Source organism: Brienomyrus brachyistius, chromosome 14 (genome assembly GCF_023856365.1).
Source record: "Brienomyrus brachyistius isolate T26 chromosome 14, BBRACH_0.4, whole genome shotgun sequence".
NCBI classification, from domain to species: domain Eukaryota; kingdom Metazoa; phylum Chordata; class Actinopteri; order Osteoglossiformes; family Mormyridae; genus Brienomyrus; species Brienomyrus brachyistius.
In genome coordinates this window covers 25,758,548-25,786,446 of record NC_064546.1, presented here as the reverse complement: position 1 = coordinate 25,786,446, position 27,899 = coordinate 25,758,548, and the positions used below count along the sequence as shown (strand labels likewise).

The window sequence follows — 27,899 nt, the reverse complement described above, 5'->3', positions numbered from 1 at the left end:
TCGTTTTTAGTCTTACAAACCAGCTTCAGTGGTTTGGCTTCTCACAGGCAGATCATAAAGCAAAGATATCATGGAAATGACTTGCATGTGAACAAAAGAGCATCAAGCGAGAACTATAATAACATTTAGTACAAGCGGAAGAGCAAAAGTGTGAAAGCTTTCGTCGGCAAAGTGCCCCCCTTCCTGATATCCCCGGTCAGCGTGTGTGGAAGAGGCTGCATTCACAGAGCGCAGTATCTTCATAAGCTAGGACAGTGCATGCCCCGCATTATGATCAAAAATGGTTTCTGTCACGCTTACAAATTCAAGCAAGGCATCAGGTTTGATCTACGATGCAGGAAGCCCCACTCAAAGGAGCGGACTCACCAGCCTCACACAATTCACACGTCTGTGACCCTCCAAGCCTAAGGCAGCGGCCAAATGACGGGCCAAAGCCGGACCGTACAACCTGTCATGCGACAGGTGGGTGGGTGTGTGTGCGAGTCAGTCATACGGAGAGGGCACACAAATTCACCCACGCTCACACGTGTCGGGGAGGGAGAAGGTGGAGCTGCCAAGTGCGGCTTGCATGTGATATATATTTAAGTTTATTTATAGGAAGAGTTAACAAAAAAACTCTGCCAAAGTAAGTCTGCTTCATACACCCTTACATACTGGCAACGATACCACGTAGCATGAATTAATATTGACAATATTATGAAGTATGAATTAATTGGCATTTATACTGACAATATAAACCCATGAACCAAAGGCAGAGTGTCAGAATAATCACTAATCTAGATCAGTAAGTTTTAAATCCACTAAAAAGAGTAACATTGTATTCTTCAGCTTGAAAAAGTATCTCTTGACTGATGACTACGGAATAAGGTGTCCTGAAGTGAAACCATTCGAGAAATTCTGACGTTACACAGGGTCGACGCATGTTAAATGTGGTCTTGTGATCTAGCTCAGCTTAATACTCTGTTAGCTTTACTGCATTTCTGGCCTGCAATGGTACCTTATTGTCCTAATTTACCTGTAATTTGCTTTATTTTCATGCCTAATTTTTTCTCCTATCTATTGTTTTAATCAATCATGTTTTTCATTTCTATTCACATACTGTTTTTATTTGAATTTGAATCTGCATTTTTCTTAAGTGAATGAGCACAGTGTACGAAAGGCGCTATATAAATTAACTTGCCTTGTGCTGTGTGCCAATGGGGGTACGTCACTGCTATGGTACGTGCATCCCTGTGCTTTTTGGAGGTGGGGCGGCAGGATCTGCGTGACATGCAGTGCAGTCCAGCTGCCTGCTTTCAGAACACGGTCCGCTGACTTACCAGAGGACGCTTGGGTGCTGCGGTGCCGGTCCAGGAATTCCTCCAGCAGCTGCATCTGGTTCGGGACTGGGACTGGGGGGCAAGGCTCTCTGGGCTCCAGGTCCGCCCAGGCAGAGCCTGCCTCTTCAGGGGCGGCGTCCCGGCGGATGGAGAGGCTGAGGCTCTGCTCGCAGAAAAGCTCCTGCATCAGGCCCAAGTCCAGGGTGGCCACGATCTTGCCATTCAGCACCAGGATCTCATCTCCCTGCTGCAGACCTGCAGAAGGACAGCGTGTGCGCAGGCAGTCAGAAAGCGACGCCACAACCTGCTGCACATTACAGGTTCTTACACTGCGAATACCACGTCAGGATCAATACTCTGAGGCACTGACACCAATACTAATAATGAGTATTATTAGTATAAAATGCAGCATCCTATAAGAGCACCATCCATTCCAAAATTAACGATGTACAATTTTCTTACAAGTTAAAATTAGAAAATTGAAACCTCGACAACCTTCGTTAGCAGCCATTCCGTCCGGCAGCACTTCGCTCACAAAGATGCGGCTCCTCCCGAGGCCGTCCACATGTCCCGTGACGGCGAAACCTGCAGCACAGCCCGGGGTCACGCGTGATGTCAAAGGCGGTGGCGGTGCCCCGCAGTGACACTGTGTGCCCTCGCTATCCTGGCCCATTAACGCTGCTCGCTTACATCGTGTTCTTGGATTTGTTACCATCATGACATCCTGAGCAAACTACTGAGGGGATGGTGTGCGAGTCAGACTGGAGGCCCACCGCATGTGCTGACACTCACCAAAGTCCACAGTACCGGAGGGCCGAGATAGACGTACGGTGAACACACTCAGTGGGAAGATCTCCAGGGTGTCATATGCCTGTTGAGAGAGACGACGCTCAAGAAGATTCCAAGTTGGACCCACGTGGGATTACAGTGACACCCAAAAGCGCATGATGCCAGTCTCACCAGGTCCGCAAGCAGCTCGCTGCTCCCTGGCACAGCGACCCCAGCCTCCTGGTCCGCGCCCCCCCGCACACGCAGCCCGTGGAGACTCGCCTCCAGCTGCTGCACCTTTGGGGGGCAACACAAGACTTTCACTTCCCAGAACATGCCCCATCTTTCTCATGTTTTCTATACACCGGCACAGTAATTGTGAAGCAAAAGATTCCAGTAATAGATTAGCAACAGGGGGGGGGGCCTAGCAACAAGGGGGGGGGGCTCACAGGTCATAAGGTTCCCCATAAACCTGCAGCAGTCCTTGGCTACAACTCAAACACTGTCTGAAATACACAGCTCTGCACCAGTATTAATAATTTCAAGCTCATAAAATGTTTAAAGACTGGAGGGAAAACAGCTTTTTATCCCCTTTTTATTGCAGGCAAACAATGGGTGCAGATTTTTGAACAATGTTGGTTGGAAGCATAGGAGCTGTTTAGGGGAACTTCGGTGAACTGCGTTTCGTCTCAGTCCTCATGAAAAAATGTTTTTCTAAATCCATTTAGGGATTCCTCCCATATGGTCATGCACATTTTGTGAAATTATGTTCGCGTATGGGGAAGGGGGGGGGGGGGGGGGGCATCCCGTACCTCTTCAGATTGAAAGTGGCAAACCTACAGCAAGCTAAGCGCCCCCTATGGGCCAAATCCCAGATTAACCCCTGGCTGAAAGCCTTTTGGAGTGAGTGTAGGGCGACCCCCTAATCCATGATTGGGGGGGGGGGGGGCACTACAAGCTACTTTTAGGTTTTACTGACTACTTTAGATCTGAGAGGCTCCTGTGCTCGGCTAATTAGTTCAGTTCTTCTTGTGCTTTGACTGGTTTGTTTCCTCGATTGAGAGACTCACCCAGCTGTTTCACATTAACATTAGTGACACGTGCATGATCATAGGAGACTGACCAATCAGCACACAGCAAGAGCTCAGCACTGAAGTATACCCCAGATCTTTTTAACTGAAATCGTGGCTTACAAACCCTCTCCCGGCTCACAGTGCCCCCCAGTGGATTAGGTGGTCACCCTAGATGAGTGGCCGATGGCTGACAGTACGTGATATTCATATACTAGCAAATAAATTAAGGACACAACCCCTTTATCTTCCAGTAACAGAGGACGCAACCTTTCCTATAAAAAGTGTTTACGGAATTGTTTTTCTATAAAAAGCTACGTTGTTCCCGCACACCTTGCAGGCCAGGGCCAGCATGTCCTTCACCGTATGATCCGGTTTTATAGGCACCGTGATGGCCTGGTTGTCCGGCATGTACACGTAGGTCAGCATTTCTGGGCTGCTGTCCCAGGGATGGCCCTCAAGTGGCTCCATGGAGTAGAGATTAGCCAAGCCGTCCAGCCTCTGTTTGGAGATAAAAATTAAAAGCAAAATTATTAATGGATGTGTGCCATGTGTTCTGTGAGCTGCCATTTCCCCCATTTCTATTATAGTTACTATAAAAATTACTATTACTGGCCACGACATTAATATTGTGGAGACATGTGAGACTGGCATTTCAGAGTCATGTGACCAACCAGGTCAGAGGCCACCGGCATTAATTCTATGGTAGCCCACTTCGGCATCTCAGTACCATCATGTTTGGTTTTGGTTGAGACTTCATGTCTCTGAATTTAAAACTGTGCTGTTTTATTACAGTGATAGGGCTCACTAGAGACCATATGAAGACATTACATTACGAAGGAAAATTCGCCCAACTGTGCAAAATTTGGGAAGGTTTCAGAGTATCCATGGAATTTTCCAACCTGCCATTTCACAGCCGACAGATGACTGTTAAACTTTATTTTTATTTTATTTTATTTAACAAAAAACATTTATTTACATTTCTTTTGAGGGGGACACAGACTCCTGGAAGTTGTGTAGGACCCTGTGTCACGTTGTCCCTTGGGGTCAAGTTGGAAATCGGATTGCTTTTTTAGCCAGGACTTGCCCCCACGGCGGGAGGGAGCCTGTTGCTGCTGGAGACCGACCCGCATTGTTCGCGTGCGCTGGCAGGAGAATAGGAATGCACTGTGCTTACCCGGGGGTTATGAAAATGGCAACGTCCCTAAATGACTAACTAGACAAATAAATAAACAAGCAGGACGCGAAAGCGGCTTGCAGTCACAGCGACACAGCCGCTACTTGTGCTCCGCTCCTTCCGTTTGGTAACCCCCGCGAGCCCCCCGCCCTTTGGAGAAACTGACAGGCTGTTTTTTCTTCCTCCAGACTTTATGACCAAACACTGCAGTGAGGGGAAACATTGGACAGGGGAAGAAAGGGGGCTTTAGGGTGTATTTATTTATTTTTAAAGACTTTCCTGAGGGCAGCTGCCAATGCCCCCCCCCCCTTTCGGTGGAATTGTCATGGCTCAGTCACTAAAAACTACCCTCAACCCCTGACTAGGAGCTAATTCATAGGGTAGCTTTTTGCTGCTATGGAGTAGCGGCTGTCTGGTCAACTTTCCACACGGGCCGCCCAGACCGCCCCCACTGTACAGGCACTGGGATGGATCTGTGACTCAAACCAAACAGTTTTACCTCAGTCTTTCCTACGTGAAAAGAGGCTCCTCTACCCAGCATCGACGGCATTAAAGATGGAGGGGTTCGAGTCAGAAATAACATTCAGAGCTGCCCAGCAACAGGGACACGCACAGAACTCTGAACCGATAAATATGCTGGACGACAGTGCAGCGAGAGCCGAAGTTCCCGCTGACGTCAGAATGTAGAAGAATCAGAACAGCAATGTTTCAGTAATGAGGTATTACTGAGAAGCATCAGATGGTCATTAATAACCAAAAGCGGGAGGTGAGATTTCATTCGGCCTGGAAGATAACAGCAGTGAAACATCAGAAATCACAAGTGGGTAAAGTTGGATTCATGGTGGGACGCTGAGCAAAGCAGGAGGAGCTGGGGAGGGAGGGGGTGTCTACAAGGGGATCATTTTCATCCACACTGAGGAATTTCATCCTCAACATAGGTAGGGTCTCCACAAACTGACAAAGGTCTGTGTTCAGACTACGTCTAACGTCTGACCTTACATAGGACAGGAAACGGTGTATAAATAAAGTATAAATGCAGGATGGTTTACAGAAGCATACAGAGGTGGTACGTTCCTTAGCAGAGGACCTTCTTCCTCAAGCCAAAACAGGGGGACAGCAGAAACTCTCGCAGCACTGGAGCTAATGGTCGTGAAAAGGGATCTACGTGGAATGGCCCAGTCTCCGGAGATGGGGTCTAGCCTACCACAGAACCGCCCAGGCAGGAACCACCAGGAAAGGCAGGCTGATGCCTGACCCTGCTCCTCTGACCTGTGCTGGAGTAACCCCAGCCATACTAGGAAGGCATAGCATGTCCTACAGCTCCTGAGTGCGTCCAGTTATTCGTTTATATCACACGCTTAAGGCTCAGTCATTTGTCTTGCAGAGCTGTACGCTTGGACACATGCCTCATGGTCTGAGGTCACCCAACACCCCTTCGACACATAAAGGGCAGCCTTCCCTCCCTAGGCTCCAGGTTTAGAAAGGGGGCAGAGAAGAGGCAAATGTTTTCGGGGCTACAGTTCAAGGGAAAGTTCAGTTGTAGAGGCGTAATCCGAAGAACCTGTTAAGCAAAGGGGTAGGAAAATCCAGCATTTAACTGAACCTGTTCAGCTCTGGCTATGGATTCTAACTCTTTTGACTGCCTGTCTTTTTTTTCCAAGACCATAAAATCCTATTAGAAACAGAGGAACATCCCTCACTTGGGGACAGCTTACTGGGATCCTGCCGACTACAACAGCCCACACATAAAACCATAAACCAACGGACGGCACTGACTCAGTTACGGGCCAAATCGCCTCAGTTCCTATGTTCACATTTTAATGGTGGAGAGGAACAATGGACACAAACCTAAAGCAGGGGACAGTATCAGTGCTGGAAAAAATGGGGCTTGTCGAGGCAAAACCGAAGGACATGAAATGTCAGGCGAGAAAGAAAACGTACTAATGCAAGAGACGGTTTGAAAGCCACGTGGCCTGGAGTGACCATCCGCGGCGAGTAAAAGGTTGGTTTACAACAATCATAGGCAGGATGGGAAGGGGGTCAAGTCATTAAGCAACTGAAAGGATGATAAGGGCACGATAATCGATTGTAAGATGTTTTTAAGGTGGGGGAGCATGAGAGGGGGGTCATAATTCAAACATAAAGGGCAAGCTTATCATTGACCAATTAAATGTTTGCTATTGACAAGTGACACAGAAGGAGCACCTCAGGGGCCAAACAGATCGGTTGGGGTTAGTGCCATACTGACCCTAACCTTAACCATAAGTAACCAAACGGAATACAAGACGTTTGGCATTTTTAGTTACTTGATTGCAGTCATAGATTTTTATGAAATTCATTTTCCTCTTGTCGAGAGTGAAAATAATGGTCCCCATGTCAAAAATAACGTATTCATCAAATTGTGTGGACAATTGGTCTCTATATATGTTACCCACACACATACCCCATGGTCTTGCCAAAGTCTCATTTCTCCCATCACGTGGCTTAAACACAGACACACAGACAGACAGACAGACAGACAGACAGACAGACAGACACACACACACACACACACACACAAAAGCCAACAGACTGTTGGGGTTTCACTATTCCAGCTCCAGTAAATAATGAACCCAACTCTAAATGAACAAGAACTGAATGACAAGAACATGAGCAAACTGCTGAGTGAAACAGAATGAAATATAAGACTTAAATGGGGGCGGGGGGGGGGGGTCCAACTTACCTCGGAACTGCTGGGAGGGAAAAGGCTCAGCTGGCCCCCGGCGTTACTGTCAAAGATCTGCAGGAAGGACAGACGCCAGACAGACCAGCAGTTACAGACAAATAAACAAAGACCCTGTCATCCTTTCAGTGAGGAAACACTAACCTTGTAAGAGTCTCCAGTTTGCATTTAATTAAAAAGCAGATCGACTTCTTGCTTTGATACTATTCCTGTACAGAAAACTGGGAAATAAAGCCAACCTCTGAGGCCGTACTGGAAATAATAAGCAGTGTAGTGCTGCTGGAATTAGCGCTCCGGGCCCGACAGATGAAAAGGGTCTGGCCCGTGGGTGGCTCTCGCCGGCCCCTCCTAGGGCTGTGACGCGTCCTGTCGCCGTAGAGATTTCCAGCATGGGTGACTAAGCTGCTGACTGGTACGTCTGCAGCTGGGTCTGCAGTGCTTTTGCTGGAATGCCGCAGCCCGTTACTAGCACAACACAGCACAGAGTCGAGTACAAGCGGGTATGTGGGGAAAGTGACGAGCAGGGCTCAGCGCGGGGCTGCTATCACCGCCTTCCCATAATGCCCCTCTGTTAGACAAGCTCTCCTTTACCTGACTAGGGCTGGCCCTCGAATTTGCCAGCCAGTTTGCCATTATACACCCCCAAGGCAAGACACAAAACTCAGACCCAGCTGACGTGTGTAAATGGCACATACACAGCCCCTGTAATATCATATGAAAGCCAGGTGCCCATTCAACGTTGCTGGTGCATTTTCACCCATGTGGAAGCCTTAATGATGTTAGTGGCTCTATGGACATGTCACGATAGGATGATTGGGGGGTGGGACAAACGACAGCACATTTTCTTTCGCTAATGGGATAAATAAAAGTTCTCAAGGTCATGCAGGCACGTCCAGTATCACAGATTTATGGACATCCATCGGCATCTTTTTTTAAAGGTTATTTTTTAAAGGAACTGCCCCACCAGGAAGCAGGGTATATTGGAAATGGGGGTTCTTTAATATTTAATGGATGACAGAGGTGGACACAAACCATCTGTCGCCGTGGAGCTAGTCACGGCTTGCAGCTAACCCCCCCCCCTCCCCCGAGATGGTGCAGCAGGCCGGAGGAGCCCCGTTTGGGAAATGAAGAGCTACACAGCATTTTCCAGGGACGTCCAGGCTCAGCAGATTCATAACATAACTGCTGCTATAACCTAAGCTTGCACCTGATCCTGTGTTGACCGTGTATCAGTATCAGCATACGTGTGTGAGCTCAGTGCGTGCATGCTTTGCACACACACACACACACACACACACACACACACACACACTCATGCACGCACGCACGCAAAGACACACACAGGCATGCACACAGACACAGACATACAAACACACACGCACACACAGACAGATAGACACAAACTAACTCGAAAGTTCCCTCTACAGTGGGACACAACACAACCTGAAAAGTCCTAATTTGGAGGAAGTGGACAGTTATGAATCAGGATATTCCAGGAAAAAGACTTTTATGGGATTTTATTGCTACCTTGAGGCTCAAAAGAACAAACCAGATGTTCCCCAGACCCCGACAGACCACCTATTCTCTGAGGAACATGCATGGAACAGCGAATGGTGGACAGGATTTAAAGTCTGAGTATGACTTCCAGTGGGGTGGGTGAAGAGGAAACACCGGTGTGTGTGCAGGATTTCAACATGGAGCAGTACTATAGAAGATCTGCAGAGACCCATGACAAGACAGTGACCTTCAAGGCTTTAAAGGTTCACGTCCTGTAAAATTTTTCGGTGGCATTATAAAAGTTTTGCTGCTTTGGACACCCAGGTGACAAAGTCACGAGCAGAAATGTCCTGGAAAACATTGCGAACAATCGTGAAAATTGAGCCGCACACCCAGGACGGGCGAGCCTGTCAATACCTGCGACACGGATGGCCTCTTCTCCCGGCCCCGTTTGGTCAGGTTGTCCAGGCCCTTCAACGAGGAGAACAGCCCCCGCTTGCTGCGTATCTTCTGGGAAGCAGAGAGTGAGCGCTTCCGCATGGTGGCCTCGTCCCGGGAGCAGATCTGGGGACGGAAAAACACCAGGGAAGTGAGAAGCCGCCCTGCAGCAGACGGCACAGCAGGACCGGGGCTGGAGTGAACCCAGGCGAGAAAACAGGCAGCGCAACTCGCGCAACTCTAACCGTGCGGACCTGGAGAAAACCTACCAGCTATGAAAACCACATGGTGGAGCTTGGCATTAATGATGCAGTGACCCAAAATTAATCTTAAAAGGGCTGTTTGGGGAGGTGGGGAAGATCTAAATCTTAAGATAATGACTAGAACAGAGAGACTGTGCTTGAAAACCATTCAAATTGTTCTCAGATGAGACCTTAACGGTCACAGTCCAGCTCCAGCCCAACCTCCACGCTCATCACTCACCAGGGCGTGAAAGGAAGACACAGAGAAGATGCCCAAGCGCCCCAGCGCCATCTTAGAGGGCCGACTGGCAGTGGCCAGCAGGCTCTTGGGGTTGGGAAGCTCGCCGCCCTGCAGGCTAGCCAGGTAGCAGCGCATGCGGAACAGGTCCATGTTGAACTTCTCCAGGTTCTGCTCCCACTGCTGGATCTAGGTGGTGGGGGCGGGGGGGGATTTGGGTTAGGAGGAATTCCACAGGGTTGTAATTGCTTTCAGATGTGGCAGGCAGGCCTGGGGGGGGGGGGGGGTAGGTAGACATCTAATCCATGCCTGACATTTCAGTTATTCACCCCAATAAAAAGTCAGACAAGGAGGCAAATGACTGATTCCGGAGCCAGAACCCCCCTCCCCCCCCATCCACAAAATGCGTGAACCTATATCAGGTTGTGCCAACGACCATATCACACTCTGTTTCCCAATCCAATCCTGAGGGACCCACAGGCGGTCCATGTTTTTGTTCCTGGTAGCTATGGTGTGAGTGGGTCCCCCAGAACCGCATTAGGAAACACTGACGTAAAATTATCAAAAACAATTTGGTTATCTAGTATGGATGAGGGTAGGCATGGTGGTGCAGTGGTTAGCACTGTTGCCTCACACTTCTGGGACCCGGGTTCGAGTCTCCGCCTGGGTCACATGTGTGTGGAGTTTGCATGTTCTCCCCATGTCGCCGTGGGGTTTCCTCTGGGGTCTCCGGTTTCCCCACCACAGTCCAAAAACATGCTGAGGTTAATTGGAGTTGCTAAATTGCCCATAGATGTGCATGTGTGAGTGTGCCCTGCGATGGGCTGGCCCCCCGTCCTGGGTTGTTCCCTGCCTTGTGCCCATTGGTTCCGGAGCCTATCCTGCGACCCAGTAGGATAAGCGGTTTGGAAAATGGAGGGAAGGATAGTATGGATGACCCTGGCGTGTTTTAGATGTGATTTCGTAACTAAAAACACAGCTAAAAAAAGATAACGACTGGAATAGCTTCATGTGACCGGGCATCACTACCAAAAATCTAGACCGTCTCAGAGATTGGAATACATGTAGTTATACCACCCAGGGTCACAGCCATGTTAGACCTGACATCATTATTAACCATATTCTTTGCATCTTTTTTCCTCTCTGCACAAGAAAAATAATAGGTGGGCATTCTATCCGCAGTGTAGCCCTAATTAGACCGAGGAGCATGCTTGGGCATGACAGCCATTAAGCAATGAATCATTGGCAATCAGACTAAGCTGAATTCCCCAAAATTCTGTTCTTACACTCCTAACGACATGAAGATGTTTCTCTTATCTAACATGTTTTGCTCTGTGAAAGCGTTACCATTAGCCATTAATGTTCTAGCCAAGCAACAATGCATTTTTTATTGCGTGCGTCATTCCCACCCTGGTCTGGTAATGAAGAAACCAGAAAGAAAACACAATATGACGCTATTTGGAAAAGACAGACACTGATCAACATCGATGCGGCGACACCCCGCCCTTCTTACACGCTCAGATACACGGGGCCCGTGCAGGTCGCGCAGTAAAGGCTGAGGTGTGTTGCATGGGGGGAAAATCACCGAGATAGCAGAACACGCGCGGCCGCACGCAGTCTCATGCAGTGCGCAATGCCCGAGTCACCGCGGTGGCTGCCGTCGCATATTGCGACCATCTGGACAAGCGAGTCAACAGATTAAACGGCACACTATTCGGTCGCATTCTTGCCTCTCGTTAAACACGGGTGGTGGGGGGGGGGGGGGCGTGTTAGGCATTTCTCATGCGGATATTCCACCAGGCCTCCTTTTCCCTCCCCCGTGCCCCCAAAAGGGCAGCTGCCCAAACGTTTGAACTGCGACAAGATTCTTTGGGGACGAAGACTTCAAAAGGCCTCCTGGTATTGATTTCGGGAGCGGGGGGGGCACATCAAAGTAGTCAGGGCTCCAGAGAGAATGGAGGCCATATCCTAGACTGGCACCCCCCCACCCCCTCCACCACACCCTCTGACCTTTAACCTTTGGTACAGAGTTTCCTTCCATGTAAGGCACCGCCCCAAATACAAACCATCGCCATGCCTCCTGACAATGGTGACTCTGCATTTCTTGTCACCGATTGCTTCCTGTAGCAGGGAAAGCAAGCAGATGGATGGGATGGGAGCAGCCGAGCGTGGTGGCGATGCATTCCAGCCGTGGCACAGGTCTGGCCTTTGAGATCTGTCCCTTGATGACCCCCAGAAAAAACAGTGGCCAGGTAGCCTGAGAAAAGGCCTTTGGGACAGACCTACCCCCTCCTTTAATTACCTCCCAATAAATCTCTCTTATTTGCTCATTTACGGCTGGCGGCAGAGGGCTTCACAGTTTGACATGCGCAGAGCGTTTCCACGGTGTCGTCTGCTTCATTCAGCACAGATACTTTTATGAGGGTATAACATAGGGCAAGAGCCCATTACCACAGAGCATCTGCAATTCAGAGGAACGCGATGTTTAGAGCTGCAGGCCTTCAGGGTATGTGTGTGTGTGTGTGTCTGTGTGTGTGTGTATGCGTGCCTCTATTCCCCCAAGCTTTCAATAAAATGCAAACAACTACAGCGGTGCTAAAATTAGGCTGATTATCTTCCTCTCCCCCCAAAATTGTGGCGGGGTAAGTTATTTTGTTTGTACAGCATTAAAGCTAATTTTCTTTTAAGACTTCCTGTTACTAATGGATGGTAAAGAAAAATATTTCATGAACCACAGAGCATCCAGCACCAGCCGAGAGTCAGATATTTAAAAGGTGTGGCTGATTAAATCCAGTTGGCATGGAGATGCTTCACATATGCTGTTTGGGACACAACCTTCACTTGCACCTATACCTGTCTGCTTTCCATTAGGTAACATGGTCTTGGGAACGAAACAAACATGGGTTTTGCTCCAGGTCCAAGACTTCGCCACGGCAGGCACACGCTGCACCAAACCGGGCTCATTAGACGGGGAAAAACCAGCTCTTGGAGCAAAGTCAGAGGAAGGCCAAAGGTTCACAAAATAATCATTAAAGTTACGAGGGTGGGGTGCTGAACCGGGCCGTCGCCATGGACACGGACGCCTTATGCAGCCTTACCTGGCTCTCGATGGCTTTGCGGTTCCTCGGGTCGCTGACGATGGACAGCTGCAGCTCGGCCATCTTCTTCATCTTGCCGTCCATGTCGATCTTCTGCAGGAGGCCGCGGGTCTGGCTCCGCAGGAGGCGCACTGTGTCCTCCTTGCCGTGGCGCCTGGCGAACAGGGAGGCGCAGGCCGAATGTACCGCCGTCACCCAGTTCTCCAGATCCGTCTGGCTGCTCGCCTGTGGGGAGGGGCGGGGGGGGGATGATGAGTCACTGCCCTGAAGTACCTTCAAATGCTAGAAAAACATGGGGCATTTCTCCATATGCGTCCCCAACCATACTTGCGTTCTCATGTACCCGTTTTACGTCACCTTCCATTGCCAAAGACCGGATCCAACACTAAGAACAGAAGTACAGAGGACGTTCGTTCCCCATCTTGAATATATAGGATACATCAGTTGCATCCTCACCAAATGAGACCAATGCTATGATTCATTGTGTCCCAAATTCATTCTCGGAAGGCAAGATAGCAAGACCGGTCTTGCCAAGACCACAAGTATGATCTTCATGTTCTTGGTATTGAGAAACACCCATGGAGAGGACAGAGCATGGTGCTTTCCAGGTTTATTTATGAGTCTGGGGTGTTTCCCTAATGGAGGGGACTGGGCCTTCAGCAGGCGTCCTGCTGAGTCACTGCGCTGGGGAACAGGGCGTCCTGCTCAAGTGCCAGTTTCTAAGATGGCATTTTCCAGATGGTCTTGGCGGAGTCTGCTTTCCTGCATGACCTTACGGGGGCTCCCTCAGACAACACACTAGCGCTCTTGTGCGCCTCACAGAGTCGAGCTTGTAGCCCAGGACAGAGGATGCCGAACACCGAGACGATTTCTGTTTCCAGAAGTTAGGAGCCAACCAACAGATGAACGTCTGTAAGAACAGTCCCGAAACCACGCTGGCTGCGTCATTTCATTCCTCAATGGGATGTTTTCCGTTCTGTTTTAAGTGCAGAGCTGTTCGTACTCTGTCCACGTCATACATGGTAACGTCCAAAATAATGATTAAGGGACGGATAATAAAAATGGCAGTAGTGACTTTGGAGAAAAGGTTCATGCAAAGCCGTCTTTGGTGGATAAAGGGAATCCAGACCAGTACAACTAGTGAGGAAATGCAAGGCAGAAATGTGTCACGAGATCTCACAGGGTCGATGAGACAAGATATTGTTAAAGAACCAAACCGTGCTAACGGGAAGGAGAGAAACAATTTTCCAAAAAGCACCTCTTCTAGTTCTCATTTCAGCGTTAGATTTCTACCGTCAGCCCACATGATAGTAAAATTGGTAATCAGGCCAACAAAACGGTGCATTCCAGCACAGAAAATCCACCTGGGTTCTGGTGAGGGGGGTGGGAGGGTTCTCCTGATTGGCTGCTGGTACTGTGGGGTTGAAAATGATGTCATGGCAAAAGCCAAGCCACACGCCTCAAACTTTCTGCTCACGTGCAGGAGCGCTCTTACCTGGAAGAGGTAGACGTCGCCGTAGGAATTGCTCAGGCAGAAGACGTTCTCCTTTTTGGGGTGCTCGGGGACGGACTGCACAATGCTGTCCTCGGCGAAGAGGGCATAGCGGGGGGACAGGTCCTGCTCGGCGGCGCTCTTGCTGTACGTCTCGTAGAACAGCAGCGTGCAGCCTAAGGAACAGGAGACCAAGTTGGGGCTCTGGGGAGCTGCGGAGGAAGGGAGGGAATGGAGGTCGACGAGCACCAGCACGCCACCTTTGAATTCGCCAGGACACTGGTCATCTATGCGAGTGCAAGGTTTTAAAAATAGTGTCACATGGTGCGGGAGGCGCGAGACCTGCGGCAGGAAGGTAATCCTGACTCCCACTTAGCAAAATGTCATCAGCTGAGTTAGCGGCTCTCGCTCAACAGAGCTACTGTACTCCGGGTCACATTGCCTTGGGCGGTGGGTTCGGACGGCGTGCCAGCGAGTCCTGCTTCCCCTGCGGACAGCAAGGGTCAGCGGGCACCCCTGCTGCCTCGGCACAGGGACAAGCGCTGCCTTTGTGCCCCCGCCCACTGAGAGGAGGAGCATTTAGCTGACGAAGCATCATATCTGGGACTTCAACCAGCTGAAACCTGAACTGTGCAAAAAACGACACTGCCCACAGAAATACCTGCAGTACGGTAAACAGCATGAAAGTGGAGTGGCATGTCAGTTCAAATTCCATGTTCGGCAGCACGATCACACCACTGTTAAGCCCTTAATCCCCTGAAAAAGTACCCCAGGGACCCCAAGACACCTGCACATGTGTATATATCTCAAAGGAGCGCAAGAAGACCGATGCAAAAACAAGCGTTGCAATGCGCCAAATCCCATGATAACAAACAAGTAAAAAGTACTGCATGACTTTCTCACACCAATGTTTTTAAAATACTTTTTTTTGGCACCTAAAAGAAATTTACATGGATCAGCTGGCAGTGGCATGTGAAGAGCACAGATTACAGCACGTAATTCCCCATAAGTTCCTAATAAGCTAAAGGGGGAGAAGGTAGTGCTCCGGGTGTGATCTCTGAAGGACGACTCATTGTCGCCCCCTGCAGGCTCTCTGGGTAACACACTGGAGGAAGGTATGAAAGAGAAAGCAGTGGATCCCAGCCTCACCTTTGAGCGTGACCCAGTATTGCCTCCACTTACGCCGGGTCACCAGCTCCAACTTCCTGTCCTTGTGCAGGGTCACCAGGGGCTTGAAGGAGAGCCAGCCTGCCCGGCGTACCACGCCCTGCTCCTTCTCCAGCAGCTCGTCCAGCTGGTCCAGGGAGCCCAGTGAATCGCTGCTGGTGTCCTCCGTCTCCGTGGAAGCGCCCTGCTGCTCCACCCCACCCCCGCCGGTCTCCAGCTCACGCATGAAGTTCTCATAGATGTTCTGGCGCAGGGTGCCGTTGCCGTGGAGGGCACTGGCGGACTCGCTGCGGGCAGGAGGGGGCTGTGCCGCACCCGGGTACCACAGCAAGCTGGAGCCCTGGGAGGGCGAGCTGGTGTCGGCCGTCAGGCCATCCACGCCGCTGTCGAAGCACTCGACAGCCTCCTTGTTCCTGGGCTCCTGCCAGGACAGACACAGGAAGTCGAAGCAGATTTTAAATTATTAGCCTGTTTAAAAAGTAACCAGAGTGCGATTCGTAACAAACCATCAGCGCAGGTCTACTTGTACGTCACAAATACATCAGAATACTTTCAGTATTATCCCGGAGGAAACTTTAAGAACATAAGGAGCATCTGCTGAAGGTGTAGTTGGGAGGGCAGGAGCATAGCCATTTCCATGGTTACAGCAGTCACAGCACTGTGGAAAATCAGAACCTGCAGTCATCATTCAAACTCACCCCCCATCCGGAGCGGAGACGCTCGCATGGACCCATTTCATTCCCACGCTCCACTCTCCTTTTTCAGCCTGTTTTTGTTTGGAAATGATCTCAAACTCAGCATTACCTGCCCCTTTCAGCAGCTGGCCCTCATTAGCCCCTTGACTCATCTAGGGAAGGACCAGCTGGGGAGGGGGAATCATGATTTGCAGGGAGAGCCCCCCCCCCCCAACCGACACGGAGACGAAGGGATCTGGAGGACCCCCTCCAGTTTAATGCCCCTCTTCCCTCAGAGCCACGATATTCCGCAGCTTGTTTTAATAGAGCCTAAACATTGCACCCAATTAAGCCAGTCAGACCTTAGCTGGCAGGCACCGGAGCTGGGGTGGGGTGGGGGGGCACAAGGACAACTTTTAACGGTAATGGCTAGGAGCTCAATCTTTTGGTCACGAAACCCAACATTTACCCTCCAAATGGCCTCTTAAATCTGATTCCAAAACAGCAATTTTAATTCGTCTTGGTAGGTCTGACAAAGTCTCTAATACCACACTACAGAGCGAGGGAATCCGAGTCAATCAGAACACTTTTATAATGCCAAAGGAAAAAGTTTAAAAGGATCGTGAATTAGAGAGGGCAGCATTTATAGAGTGTGCCGTGGGCTGCCTGTGACATCATAAAAGCGCGACAGCACACCTGTGGCCGGTGGCCCTCCATGCCCCGTGATACGAACGCGCAGGGTGCCATGCGCGCTGTATCTCTGTGTCCAGCTCTCGTCAGGATTACCGGACTACCCAGAATACTGTGGGTTTATGCACACAGGAGGGTTAAGTGGGAAGGACAGACCCACGTCCAGGAGGAGCTGCCCCCCCCCCCCCATAGCTGGGAGGCAAGCGAAGGCACCCGTCTGCCCCCACTTAGCTCGGTTTGGCCCAGGGATTGAGCTCAGGCCCTTCAAGGGTTCCCAGAACCAGTCAGATGCGCTCAGTGTTCACGCCAAGACGAGCAGAGCCAACAGCAGAAGAGGGGGAAGGGGAAGTCCTCGGCTAAATCCCACCGCGAAGCTGGAAATCTCCACCGTATTCATCAGCGCCATCTAAATGTAACCCAAGCTGCACTATACCTGAATTAGCACTTAGCATTTGGGAATCAAAAAAGGAAAAGATATTTCAAACATCATTCAATTAGCCACTGAATTCCAGGTAGGAAAAAAACACACACAGCACGACTCACAAATTACTTATAAAATGTAACGATGATTTGTCTCTGTGAAGGTACACAGAGGGAATGCAAATGAAGAGAGTCCCCACTACGTTTCCCTAAACACTGTTTCAGCAAGCCGGTCTCGAAGCCTGGGTTCTTTTTTTTAAGAAAAGAAAAAAACTTTTTTTTTTTTATTTATTTAATTTAATTAAATTGGAAAGCTTTTCACGGTGCTGATCTGGGCCACGGTTCACCAGAGCCCTCGTTCGGCAAGAGGCACCATGCACACGGCAACAGCAGTGTGACTGCGTTGCACGACATTTGCGGTAGCTGTCCCCACTGCGCGAGTCTGTTTACTTACTGGGATGAAACCACTTCAGACACAGAGGTCAGCGTTCGTCAACGCGGGCCTGTTTAGGACATGCCTGACAGGCATCTGAGACCCCAGTCTGAAGTCAGCTTAGGTCGCTGTTTCTCTTATCCAAAGAATCTACTAACACTGCTACATGAGGTATTCTTTTACTTTTGCACAGATGCTACATCGTCAACAGTGCTGATGCACAGCCTTCCGAAAGCAAATTAGCATCATGATCACTTTAACATTCGCATAAAAATGAAACCTTTCAAATGAAAAGGGACATCAGCCTTGAGCCTCCGTCACTTTTACACTTTCACCCTGACGTCTGCTAAGCAAAACCTAAAACACTGGTGCTCGTTTGCCGAGTGACACACGGCAAATGATAGGTGACGCACTGCAGCAAGTCGATCCCAGCTTACCCACCCTGACAAAGGTGTCTTCTCTGAAGACCCACCGGCTTCCCATGTCACCATCCCCTACATCCTACAGCTTTCCTGCTTGCATCCGCTCACAATTATGCCTTCCCATTACGGCTCCGTCTTCTCTCAGGGCGGAGGAGTTGCGAACGTCACTGTCCGGAGCTCCGCAGCGTCCTCGGGGACAGCTGGTGCCCCGTCCCTGGCACAGGACACCTGGTGGACGGGAGTGGGCACAGCACCTTGTTCCTGGACTGGCAAGTCTGGGGCCAGGAAGCCGCCGGGGTGATCAGCACCTCCTCTACGAGCTGGGAATTAACTGCCCCCGTAAAGTGTCAGGATAAGCCAGAAATGGAAGAACTCCCCCGTGGAGGAAAAGCTGTCTGGGACTGGCCTTCCAGACGCCGAAAGGGAGGGTGCGGGGAAGAGGCTGCGATACGAGCGACAAGATAACGTACAAATTCGGGAACACCTCATATCACTGCAAGCCCTGACCAGCCGCAGCCTACACACCACAAGCAGGAAGAATGTCAACAGAGCTCACACCTGACCTTACGTGGAAGGCCTCACCACTGGCAATTAAACGTTACCCTTGATGTGCCTGCGTCATGTAGCTACATCCCCAATATTAGAAACTAGGAAGGAAAAACATTTTCACCACAACACATTTAAAAATGGCACGTCTTAGAAAATATGCGTCACTAAACTAATAATGGACCGAAAAACAATGAAGTCACGGAAAGTTCCACTGAGACAACACTGTGATGGTGGTAGACAAGCCGGGTTTGTGCCCCTAAGCTTACCTGCAGTTTTCTCTTCTTTCTGCTCAGGCTCCCTGTCCAGTCACTGAAGTTCCGCATGCGACTCTTGAGGGAATCCTTCTTGGCACTGCCCTCAGGACTGGGACGGGCCTTGCGGCATGGCAGTGTGTAGGAGCTGTACTGCTTGGCTCCTAGGTAACCCTCCTTGGTTGGCACATCTAGGACATCCGTGAAGGAAGCGCGGTGTCCAGTACCTGGGAGAACCAGGAAGGGCACGGGAGAGTGTTCGGCCACTGGGGGAGTACCGTCCATGTTGGGGTCCCGGTACAGGTCTGAGAGGGACACCGGAGGTGTGCTACTGCTACGGCCAACACCTGAGGAACACACAGTGTCTACTTCACCAAGTTCTACCCCATTTCCCCAAGGTGCATCGTACCAGGAGCCATCAGAACTTAGGGAGCTACTTTTGCTGGCCCTAGAGGCAGGCTCCGTCTGGTGACCAGATAACAGGGCCTCTGGAAACTCTTCCATACCGGTCACTCGTGAACAGCGGCTAGGTGTGGACTCCACCGTCGGGCAGAATTTGAGAAGCTGCACCGGACCAGTGGAATCATCCAGCATCAGCTTGTTGTTGTTGGTGAACTCCACACGCAGGCTCCCATCCTTCTTGATGACCACCTTGGGACTACTATTCTCACCAGAGCCTGTGGAGGAGATGCTTGCCGGTGACGGTCTACGCCCATTGACAGTGTGCCCGTTGCGTGCTCTGCTGGACGCCTTGAAGCCATTCCCCTCTGGCTGGGCGCCATTAGCACAGCAATAGCCGTTCTCAGAGGGCATGAGTAGGCCGCAACCCGATCTCTCAGGCGAACAGGCCTGCTGCTTGCTCGCGCCGCCCACCTTGCCTCCTTTGGCGACATAGTCGTAGTGACGGGAAACGTACGGCAGCCCGCCCTTATGCTGGGAAAGCCAGCCACGGCCAGCGGCACGGGACTTGTACCCCGAGCCCCCGATCCCACCTCTCCACCACGTCTGGGGAGACAGCGCTTCCTCCTCGGACGAGCAGAACTTCAGGGAAGACGGTTTGCGTTTCCCGGGGAGAATTAAACTGGCACCCTTCGGCCCCTGGATGCTGTACTGGCTCTCAGAATTGCCCATTCTTATCTAAGAAGAAAAAAAAAGGAAACAGAAAATTAAACATCTATTTTAGCCTTGAATATTAATTTATATGGCAGGTAAAATTTGTCTTAATATTGATGAACTCAACTCTCTTGCAAGAGCTATATTATACCATATAGAAATCTGCCGACAGCTGAGTACATTCGCATTTCAAGCATTCAGGACTTCCCAATCAAACTTAAATAAAAGTACACAGCCATGTATTTTCTGCCACCTCCCCTCTTTCAATGGACCCTTGAAAAGGAGACCCGGCTGCGCTATGAGCGACGTTTGACTGAATGCAGCTTTTTAGGGAAACACCCACTAGGTTGCTTCCATTCCACAGCACATCGGATCAGAGGCGGCCATCTTGACTGGCCACCATTGCACATCCACGGCTACAACCTACGACCAAGGCGAGGAACGGGCGGCTACGGTGAACCCTTGGCCTTCAGAGCAGTGCGCCAGTGTTCAGTGCCGGCTCGGGCGGTTCTCCTCGCCGAGGCAGCCAGTGGACAGACCCACCTCAGGGACGTCTTCAGCAGAGTTCACCAGTGCTGGAGTCTGTCCTCAGTGGGAAATCTGCCCATCTACATGGTCCTGCTCCTCTTCTCTCAGACGCCACTCCAGCTCGTTTCGGGTCATCTGGAAAGGAGTGGGCGGGACAATAGGAATGTTAACACAGGCCCCCACCTGGCCCCCTGCTCTAGATCTCCGTGGCTCAGCCCAAGCAAGAATTCCCACCCCTCCTTCCCCAGTGTACAGCTCCTGTCATCGCTCTTCGAAAAAGCCACACCGAGTGACGAGTGAATGAAGAATGAGCAAGTTAAATGTTAGTATTGATTCAAGGCTGCAGCTGAAAGCTGGGTGAGAACCAGCTCAGATGAGATAAATGATGTCGCGCCACCAAAGCAGAGGCGAAATCTAATAAGCAGAAGACTCGGCTATGCCAACGCTATCAAACCGGGCTGAATGGACTCTCATATAATGCTCCTCGCGTTCGTAATTACAAATTAAGCCTGGAGCCTGCTTTATTTCTTACATTTTGCAAATCACTGTCCCGATTAGGGGATTAGCAGTGGTTCAACAAAGAAACGTTGACCACCCCTGAGCCTGCTAATCTGGTTCATTCCATGACATGTCGAAGTAAGCCCAGTGATAATTTTAACTTCAGTGAGTTAACATGTCTCTTTATGTGTCATCAAATAGCACCGAACCTCCACCAACAAACTCTCCAAGTGCTCTGCCCTGCTGCTACGTCCACCACGACCAAAACCTCCATTCTCTGAAATCTAAACATTGCTTGAAATTTTTCCTGCTCGGCTGCAGCTTGGGGACGTCCTGCCCGCTTGGTCGGGAACGTTTTTTGGGAGCTGGCTTCATCTCTCCCGCTGTTTATTTTTAAACCCAAGAATTCCATGCAATTTACATTTTTGCAGTGTGCCGCTCGAGAACGCCAGATGAAGCTGCAGAGAGGGCAAGCTCTTCTCGCAGCAGCTCGGAACCTCCCTCACGAGAGAGACGTTAGCGGCTCTTGCGCCAACACACGTAGACCGTACCGGGCAGGGGTCATACACACCGAGATCCTCTCCACACACATTCACCGACCAGCATCATCTGCAGATGACAGAAGCAGCAAAAAAAGTCCTCAAGATGAACAACCCCTCAGCAAACCCTAACATTCTGGCAAAAGCACCAAACTTGCCAGACTATCCTACTGCCAAGTATCTCTACATCCTGAACGGACTCGTCGGTTAAATTAGACTTAAAACAAAAGGCACAGATGGGGACGCCAAGCAAATATCAATACTAGTCTGCTGAAATCAAAGCGGCTTGTTTTACTGCGCTCGAAATAACACATAATTTGTCTTTGGCTAATTATCAGTTTGGAGAATTAAGACTGAACACAAGAAAGCGTGTTAAATTGAAGTTTACACAGGGTGTGTGTGTCTCAAGCGACACCTGAACACACACACTTTGTGTCCTCAGGTTCTCCTCGCTGGATCAACACAACCATTAGCAGCCCCCACCAGGACAGAGGCCAAATGGGGAGGCTTTACAAATGACCTCCCTAAAACTGAGAATGACGAAGTACACACCTCAGGAGGCCTGCGTCAGGGGTCGTAGAGAGTGCTCACCTATCAACCTGGAGTGACGGCCTTTCCGCAGAGCCCCAGAGTCCTCTGCAAGGACAGGCCCAGACTTCGGCGTAAACCCCTCCTCCCTTCACACACCCGCGACTCCTGGCTTACTGATTAGCATTGAGGCGGAAGATAAGCGCCGAATGATCAAAGTCGTTTGCACGGGAATTAGTCTAAGTGGGGCAGGCTGACAAAGTCTTTGTCTTACATGACAGAGTCATGGTAAATGGATCGTCAGCGTTTAGGCGGACAGACAACGGGTGGGGAGGTATCCAGGACCAGTCAGCGCACAAGCTCACCATGACAGTGCTGCAAGGGAAGCTGAGCGAGTCATTACGGCAGAAGGTCTGCCCTGCAACCCCCGAGAGTAAGTAAAGGTCAGTTTTGGGCAACTCCACAACTTCAACCTCCACCTCCACCGGTAAGCCCGTCGTCCCCAGCCTCGCCAGCACCATCTCCCCCAATCTTCAGTCTGCCGCTGTTCTCCAGGATAAACACAGCGAGGCTCCTACAACCACCGTCCCTCCCGTGTTTATCCGCCTTAAGTTTCTCGTCCTTATGCTCCCAGAGCTTGGAGCTGAAAACACAGCTTTCGGAGGGCGAACGAAACAATGACATCACCCTCCCCTTGCTATTTTAGACAATGGGAATGGAGGCGGTGTTCAAACACATGACCACGACAGACAGGCGTTGTTGTCAAGAGACACCGAGGGGTGTTTGTTCCCTTAAGTCCTGTCACCCACTGGGGACTTAGATGCCACACAACCGGAAATCTAATGGCAGACAGCTAAAAGCAAAATATTGTTTACAAACCCTGAAGTGTATTTTGCCATACTTCACAATCCAAATACCCTCCTGTGATCTAGGGAAAATAAAGTGTAGATTATTTTTACATAAACTGTAAAATAAAGCTCACCCCCACACGTATGATGTCATCTTAAAAGCTTTGACGGTCTTCTTTCGTGAACAAGACATAACAGAGTGGCATGCATGGAATGAGGCACATGAGCAAAAACAATAGGTTCTACAGGGGATAAACATTAAATACAGCAGTTGTGCATACAATAGCCTCCAAAATGTCATACCGAACGGTAATAAAGAGCCGAGAGGTCGAGGCATGACCTCAAAGCTTCCGTCACGAGCCCAGTGAGAGGCGCCAAAACACAGGACTTCTTTCACAGCTGAAGGGAATGTTACACCGGGCCGGGAAAACCGGGGAAGCCATGAAAGGAGTGACGTTGGAAGCAGGAGTCAGACACCTGTGCTCAGAGATAAAACAGCCTTCTGAAGGGGTTTATCTCTCCTTAATTTGGTTACTGAAGAAAAGCAAGGGGGGGGGGGGGGGGGAGTAAGGAAAAACAACACTTAAGCTTTAATCTACCTTTCCTTTGAAAAAGAACATGAAGAATCTAGTGCTGTCTGATCTTAAGGTAGATTCAGAGAACTGGAATCAGCCTCAAAGCAACATACGTCTCTCACACACACACACACACACACACACACACACACACACACACACACACACACACACACACAAAACACCTTCCTCAGCCTGGCCACGCCATGGCTACCAATCGCCTCCTGGGACCACTGCGGAGACGGGGCTGCACTTGGCTGAGAGATGAGCACAAAAATAGGGAGGTTTGTTTGAGGAGGTGTGATTCTCCAGCTGGTCGGAGAGGTCGGCACACGCTTACTCCAGCCGATCCTCTGTTCCCCACCCCCATGTGATACTGGGAGTGACTGGGCCAAACAAGCTACCAGAACATCCCAGCTCCACTGGAGAATGCACTGACTGGGTCTCTTGTTTGACCCCACATACTACAATTACCACGTGAGTCTGGGGGGTGGAGTGTCCTGTTGGAGGGGGAGGGAGAGAGGAGGTGGGATTTACAAGCCCGACGGCTACTCCTGCAATTCAGCTTAACAGTGCAATTAAGGTAAGCGGGTGGCCGACAGAGGTCACACACGCATTCCAGGAAATTGACGTTTCTCAAATACACACCAGAAGCAAGCCGGCCATTGGAGAGCCCCCTCCAGTGGGTATACAAACACACGCACACCCCCAAATGTCTAAAATTTCTAAGGAATTACATTCCATCCAGTCCTTCCCAAAACAGTCAAGCCCAGATGAACCGCAGCACGAGAGAAAAGGCTCAAAGGCAACACTGAAAGCTCCCCCCTTTCTCGGGGCCCCTGTCATGTTGACCCCCCCCCCCAAAGCAGTTTCTGGCGGCAGCTTGGAGTCTGGTTTCTAAAAAGAAAATCAACATTTGTTAAAAAATACCCAACTTCCCTCAGCTACTGCATTGTGCTGCCTGCCATGCAGAACAGCCCCTTCTCCTCAAACAAAACAAAATGTTCTTTTAGAGGAAACCAAAGGCATTATGGGATCTTTGTGAGCATCTGACCAATGAGACGTCACATCTTCCCAAATCTGAGCCAGCCGGTGCAGTGCCAGTCCCTTGAAGGTCAGACACCAAACTAAAGCAGCAGCTGACAGCAGAGAGGCATATCGGCCTGTCAAACCATCTGAGAGGGGTTCAACACTCAACACCAACCTGGGGGCCCAGGAAGGAACGGATTACTGCGTTCTAGCATGGTTGACTCCATGCTAACTGGTCAGCCATGTTGAATACCCTACGGAGTATATACCAAAGGCTGGAGGGTTAACAGGTCTAAAAGATCAGGTTACAGTTTAAATAAGGTCCATCACAACCACATCTGCTAACGGACAGCCTCATTCACTGCAATTTACAAAAAAAAAGACATCAATTCAAAGCAAGCCAAAAAGAATCAGCCAGTTCCTTGCCAATTTCCAAACAATTCTTTGTTCTAAAAATGTTCCGTAAATATTTATTGGTCTATAAATGTGTAAGATGTCGGATTACGTCAGAACAGAACTGAAGTCAGCGCCAGGAAGCTAACAGTGCGAGCCGTTAAGCGGTCATCATCCGCCACCCTGAAAAAGGCCGGTGCTAAGCTTTGTGCGTTAAGCACAGACCGCACACACCGCGGCGTTTACGGCCACGGCAGTCAGGCATATTCATACAGAGCAGGTGTCTCCTTATTCCACGGGGCACAAAGGCTGCTGGTCCTCATTACGCCTTCAATCGGGCCCCATGTCACGGCGTGAAAGGCCACACCGCCGACAGAATCAAATTAGCTGATCGTTGTCCCCACATCGCCAACGCTCGTGAAACAATGGATCCAAGTGCATCACTTAAAGGCAGTTCATCTTGTCAATCCACACCAATGGAGCCATTCTCGGGTAATTCATCGTAGCCCTCCGCAGATGAGCCCGATTCGTTAAAAGGCTAACAAGCCCCCCCCCCGCCCATATAGGCTGGGGTGGGGGGCAGCTGAAGTCAGCACTAATAAGCCCGTTCAAGAGCCGCTCTGGAAGTGGTTTTCGAAAGGTGGCCACACCCAGACCTCCAGGCTGGTCCACACGGTGGTACTAACCCATAAAAACTAAAACTCAGCTATAGAGGGGCTTTAAGAATGACTGGCCCAAACCATAAAGACGAGAGAACCATCTGTCAGAAATGCCCCCCCCATCTCCTCGTCCACAAATGCAGCCCCTCCAGTCAGCCATGAGACCGCTCCACTACAGAAGACAAGCAGAGCTTGTAATTCAGGCCCAATTGTCCCCAGACTCACCCCCCACCCTCCCTCCCCAAACTGATTCCTTTAACTGCATGTCCACAGCCACCGGGGCCCAGAAAAGGGGTGAAATGAGAACCTCCAAACCGGCAGCTGATAACATAACAGCGGCACCCCGCCCCCCCCAGCGAGCGCTTGGCTGGATCAGCCCTTTGTAGCAACAAGCTCGTTCTAATTTGCCGTCACTGATTATTCAGGGTTCTGATCCAGGGTTACGGGAGCGGGCCGGGCTGGGCCGAGGGCCCATTTCAACGAGACAAAAGGGAGGCGCAGAGGCAAGGGGAGAGTGCTGGAATGCGGCCACAGCAGGAAGCGGCCGGGGTGTGGGGGGGGGGGGGGGGGGTCAGATGTCAAGCCTTTTGTTCCCATCCAGCATCTCCTCGGCCCCTCAGCACTGGGCGTAAACGCTCAGTGTCTGGATGAAGGGAATATTAGGGAAAAGCGCAAACATTCAGCACATGACAACTGAGAAACTGCCTTTAAACCCCGCATGACATCAGGTAGCAAAACCCAAAAATCCCAAATAAAAGAATCCTTCCTTCAAAGAGCACATGGCAGCGCCAAAAGTGACAGGAACATGCCCCACATGCAAGACGCCATCAGGTAACCAGTAAATACGGTAATGCCTACCTTCTGCTAGTGCTGAGCTCCCCGTTATCAAATCCCTTTTCGCAACGAATCCTCGTAATTCGACTCTGCATGGGCGTGAGTGTCTGGAATCCGTCTGGCTGGACATCGGGGAGCCGAGCCGCAACCCCTGCCGCTTACGCCCTCCCACCGGAGAGAAGCGGAGGGGGACGCGTATTGATTATCCTTGGTGGGGTCACCCGGCTCCTGCAGGGGGCGGCTAGAGGACAGGAGCCCCCCCCCCCCCCACCAGTGGGAGGAGGTGGCTGGTGGTGGATGTACGCAGGGAAAACCAGCAGGAGCAAGAAGATAACACCATGACCCTGCGCTAAGCATGAAATGGAACCTTCTAGAGTACCGCAGTATCCGCACCCTGAAAAACACACCTCAGCCAGACCCAGGACCACGTGTGCTTTCATAGGCCCACCGACACCCGCATGCAGCCATAAGACTTTTCAGAGCAAGCAGCCCTGAACAACAGGATCACCTGACATTCTAACGTCCAAGGATCTGAGTGCAGTCATAGCAGGGGATCGCGTCTGAACCGCGAACAAGGACGACGAGCGGCTTTCAGCAGGCCGCATGACAAAAGCCATGCCAGCCGGAGGTGCAAACAAGGTCAATTTACACCTGCAGGAACCAACGGGGGACGGGGGGAACCGCTTTGATTCTGTGTGCCTCTGATCAGATCAATTTGTGCCTCTGCGGTGGCAAAGCGAGAGCCCTTGTGAAATCAGGAACTGAGGGGAGACCAGAGCCTTAATGATAACGGAGCTGGTGGGGGTGGGGGGCATGGAGCAGCACATTGTCGGGGGGTAGGCGGGTGGGGGGAGCGATGCTTGGGCAGTGGGCTGGTCTGTTTTTCTGCCTTTGATGGAGAGACAGATCCTGGGCCTAACTGACCCCGACTGCCCACCAAAACAGACAAGCCACTAACGTTCCTGCTCTCTTCCGGCCACCACCCCCGCTAACGCCGGTCTGGGCGGCTCCAGTTCTCCCTCAAGGAGCCACAGGGCCTGCTGGCTTCCATTGCAGCTCACCTCCTAATTACTGCAGCATTTTAATTGGATAGGAAAAACTCATTTCACCTGCAATTCCAGGTGTAAATTAGGTGTTAATCAGAAGAACTCCAGAAGCAGAATCACTGCACGGCCCTCGAGGAGCAGAGCTCAAACCCCCACCTAACATCCCATTCTCTAAAGCTTATCACAGTATGGCTACCACCTTCGTCTGTATCTAAGAAAACCACGATCTTGGCAGTGGGAAAAATCCAGTTTGTCTAAATTCAACCGCAGCTACGTGCATTTATTTCCGGTGCCTTTGTTCAAAGTGACGCGTGAGTGAGGATCATAGAACAGGGTCAAGCAGCATCCCTGGAGCAAATGGAGCTGGACCTTGCTAAAGGGCCCAATGGTGACATCACAGGTGGGGCCCGAACCTGCAGAGCTACATACCATCCACATACCCCCCCCCAGGTTCAATGCATTCAGGTTTAACTATGTCACACCAGGAGACCCTCAAGTCCTCCATGTTTCTGAGAGATGGTCACGTGATGCAGGACACTGTCATTTGGCACAGGGATGCAGCTGCCCCACCCTGTGTGTGTGCACACACGTGTGTGTGTGTGTGTGTGTGTGTGTGTGTGTGTGTGTGTGTGTGTGTGTGTG

At 50.7% G+C, this 27,899-nt stretch overlaps 1 protein-coding gene across 4 annotated transcripts in view; it reads right to left on the bottom strand.

The window, feature by feature from the left end:
- Nucleotides 1-27,899, bottom strand: part of tiam2a (TIAM Rac1 associated GEF 2a) — a 70,869-nt gene that overhangs the window by 12,991 nt on the left and 29,979 nt on the right. For 2 of the 4 annotated variants that reach the window (XM_048974791.1, XM_048974790.1), the window contains exons 3-15: nucleotides 20,324-20,443; nucleotides 18,683-19,804; nucleotides 15,211-15,649; nucleotides 14,065-14,237; nucleotides 12,570-12,794; nucleotides 9,475-9,660; nucleotides 8,971-9,117; nucleotides 7,057-7,113; nucleotides 3,491-3,658; nucleotides 2,280-2,384; nucleotides 2,112-2,190; nucleotides 1,815-1,904; nucleotides 1,320-1,574 (exon numbers count right to left, since the gene is read on the bottom strand). In XM_048974791.1, coding sequence (XP_048830748.1) covers nucleotides 1,320-1,574; nucleotides 1,815-1,904; nucleotides 2,112-2,190; nucleotides 2,280-2,384; nucleotides 3,491-3,658; nucleotides 7,057-7,113; nucleotides 8,971-9,117; nucleotides 9,475-9,660; nucleotides 12,570-12,794; nucleotides 14,065-14,237; nucleotides 15,211-15,649; nucleotides 18,683-19,798 — 3,040 coding nt within the window. In that variant the 5' untranslated portion in view covers nucleotides 19,799-19,804; nucleotides 20,324-20,443. Of the gene's footprint in view, nucleotides 1-1,319; nucleotides 1,575-1,814; nucleotides 1,905-2,111; nucleotides 2,191-2,279; nucleotides 2,385-3,490; nucleotides 3,659-7,056; nucleotides 7,114-8,970; nucleotides 9,118-9,474; nucleotides 9,661-12,569; nucleotides 12,795-14,064; nucleotides 14,238-15,210; nucleotides 15,650-17,886; nucleotides 18,663-18,682; nucleotides 19,805-20,323; nucleotides 20,444-26,235; nucleotides 27,009-27,899 lie in introns of those variants that run through there. The other 2 variants (XM_048974792.1, XM_048974793.1) reach the window with 2 other exon arrangements.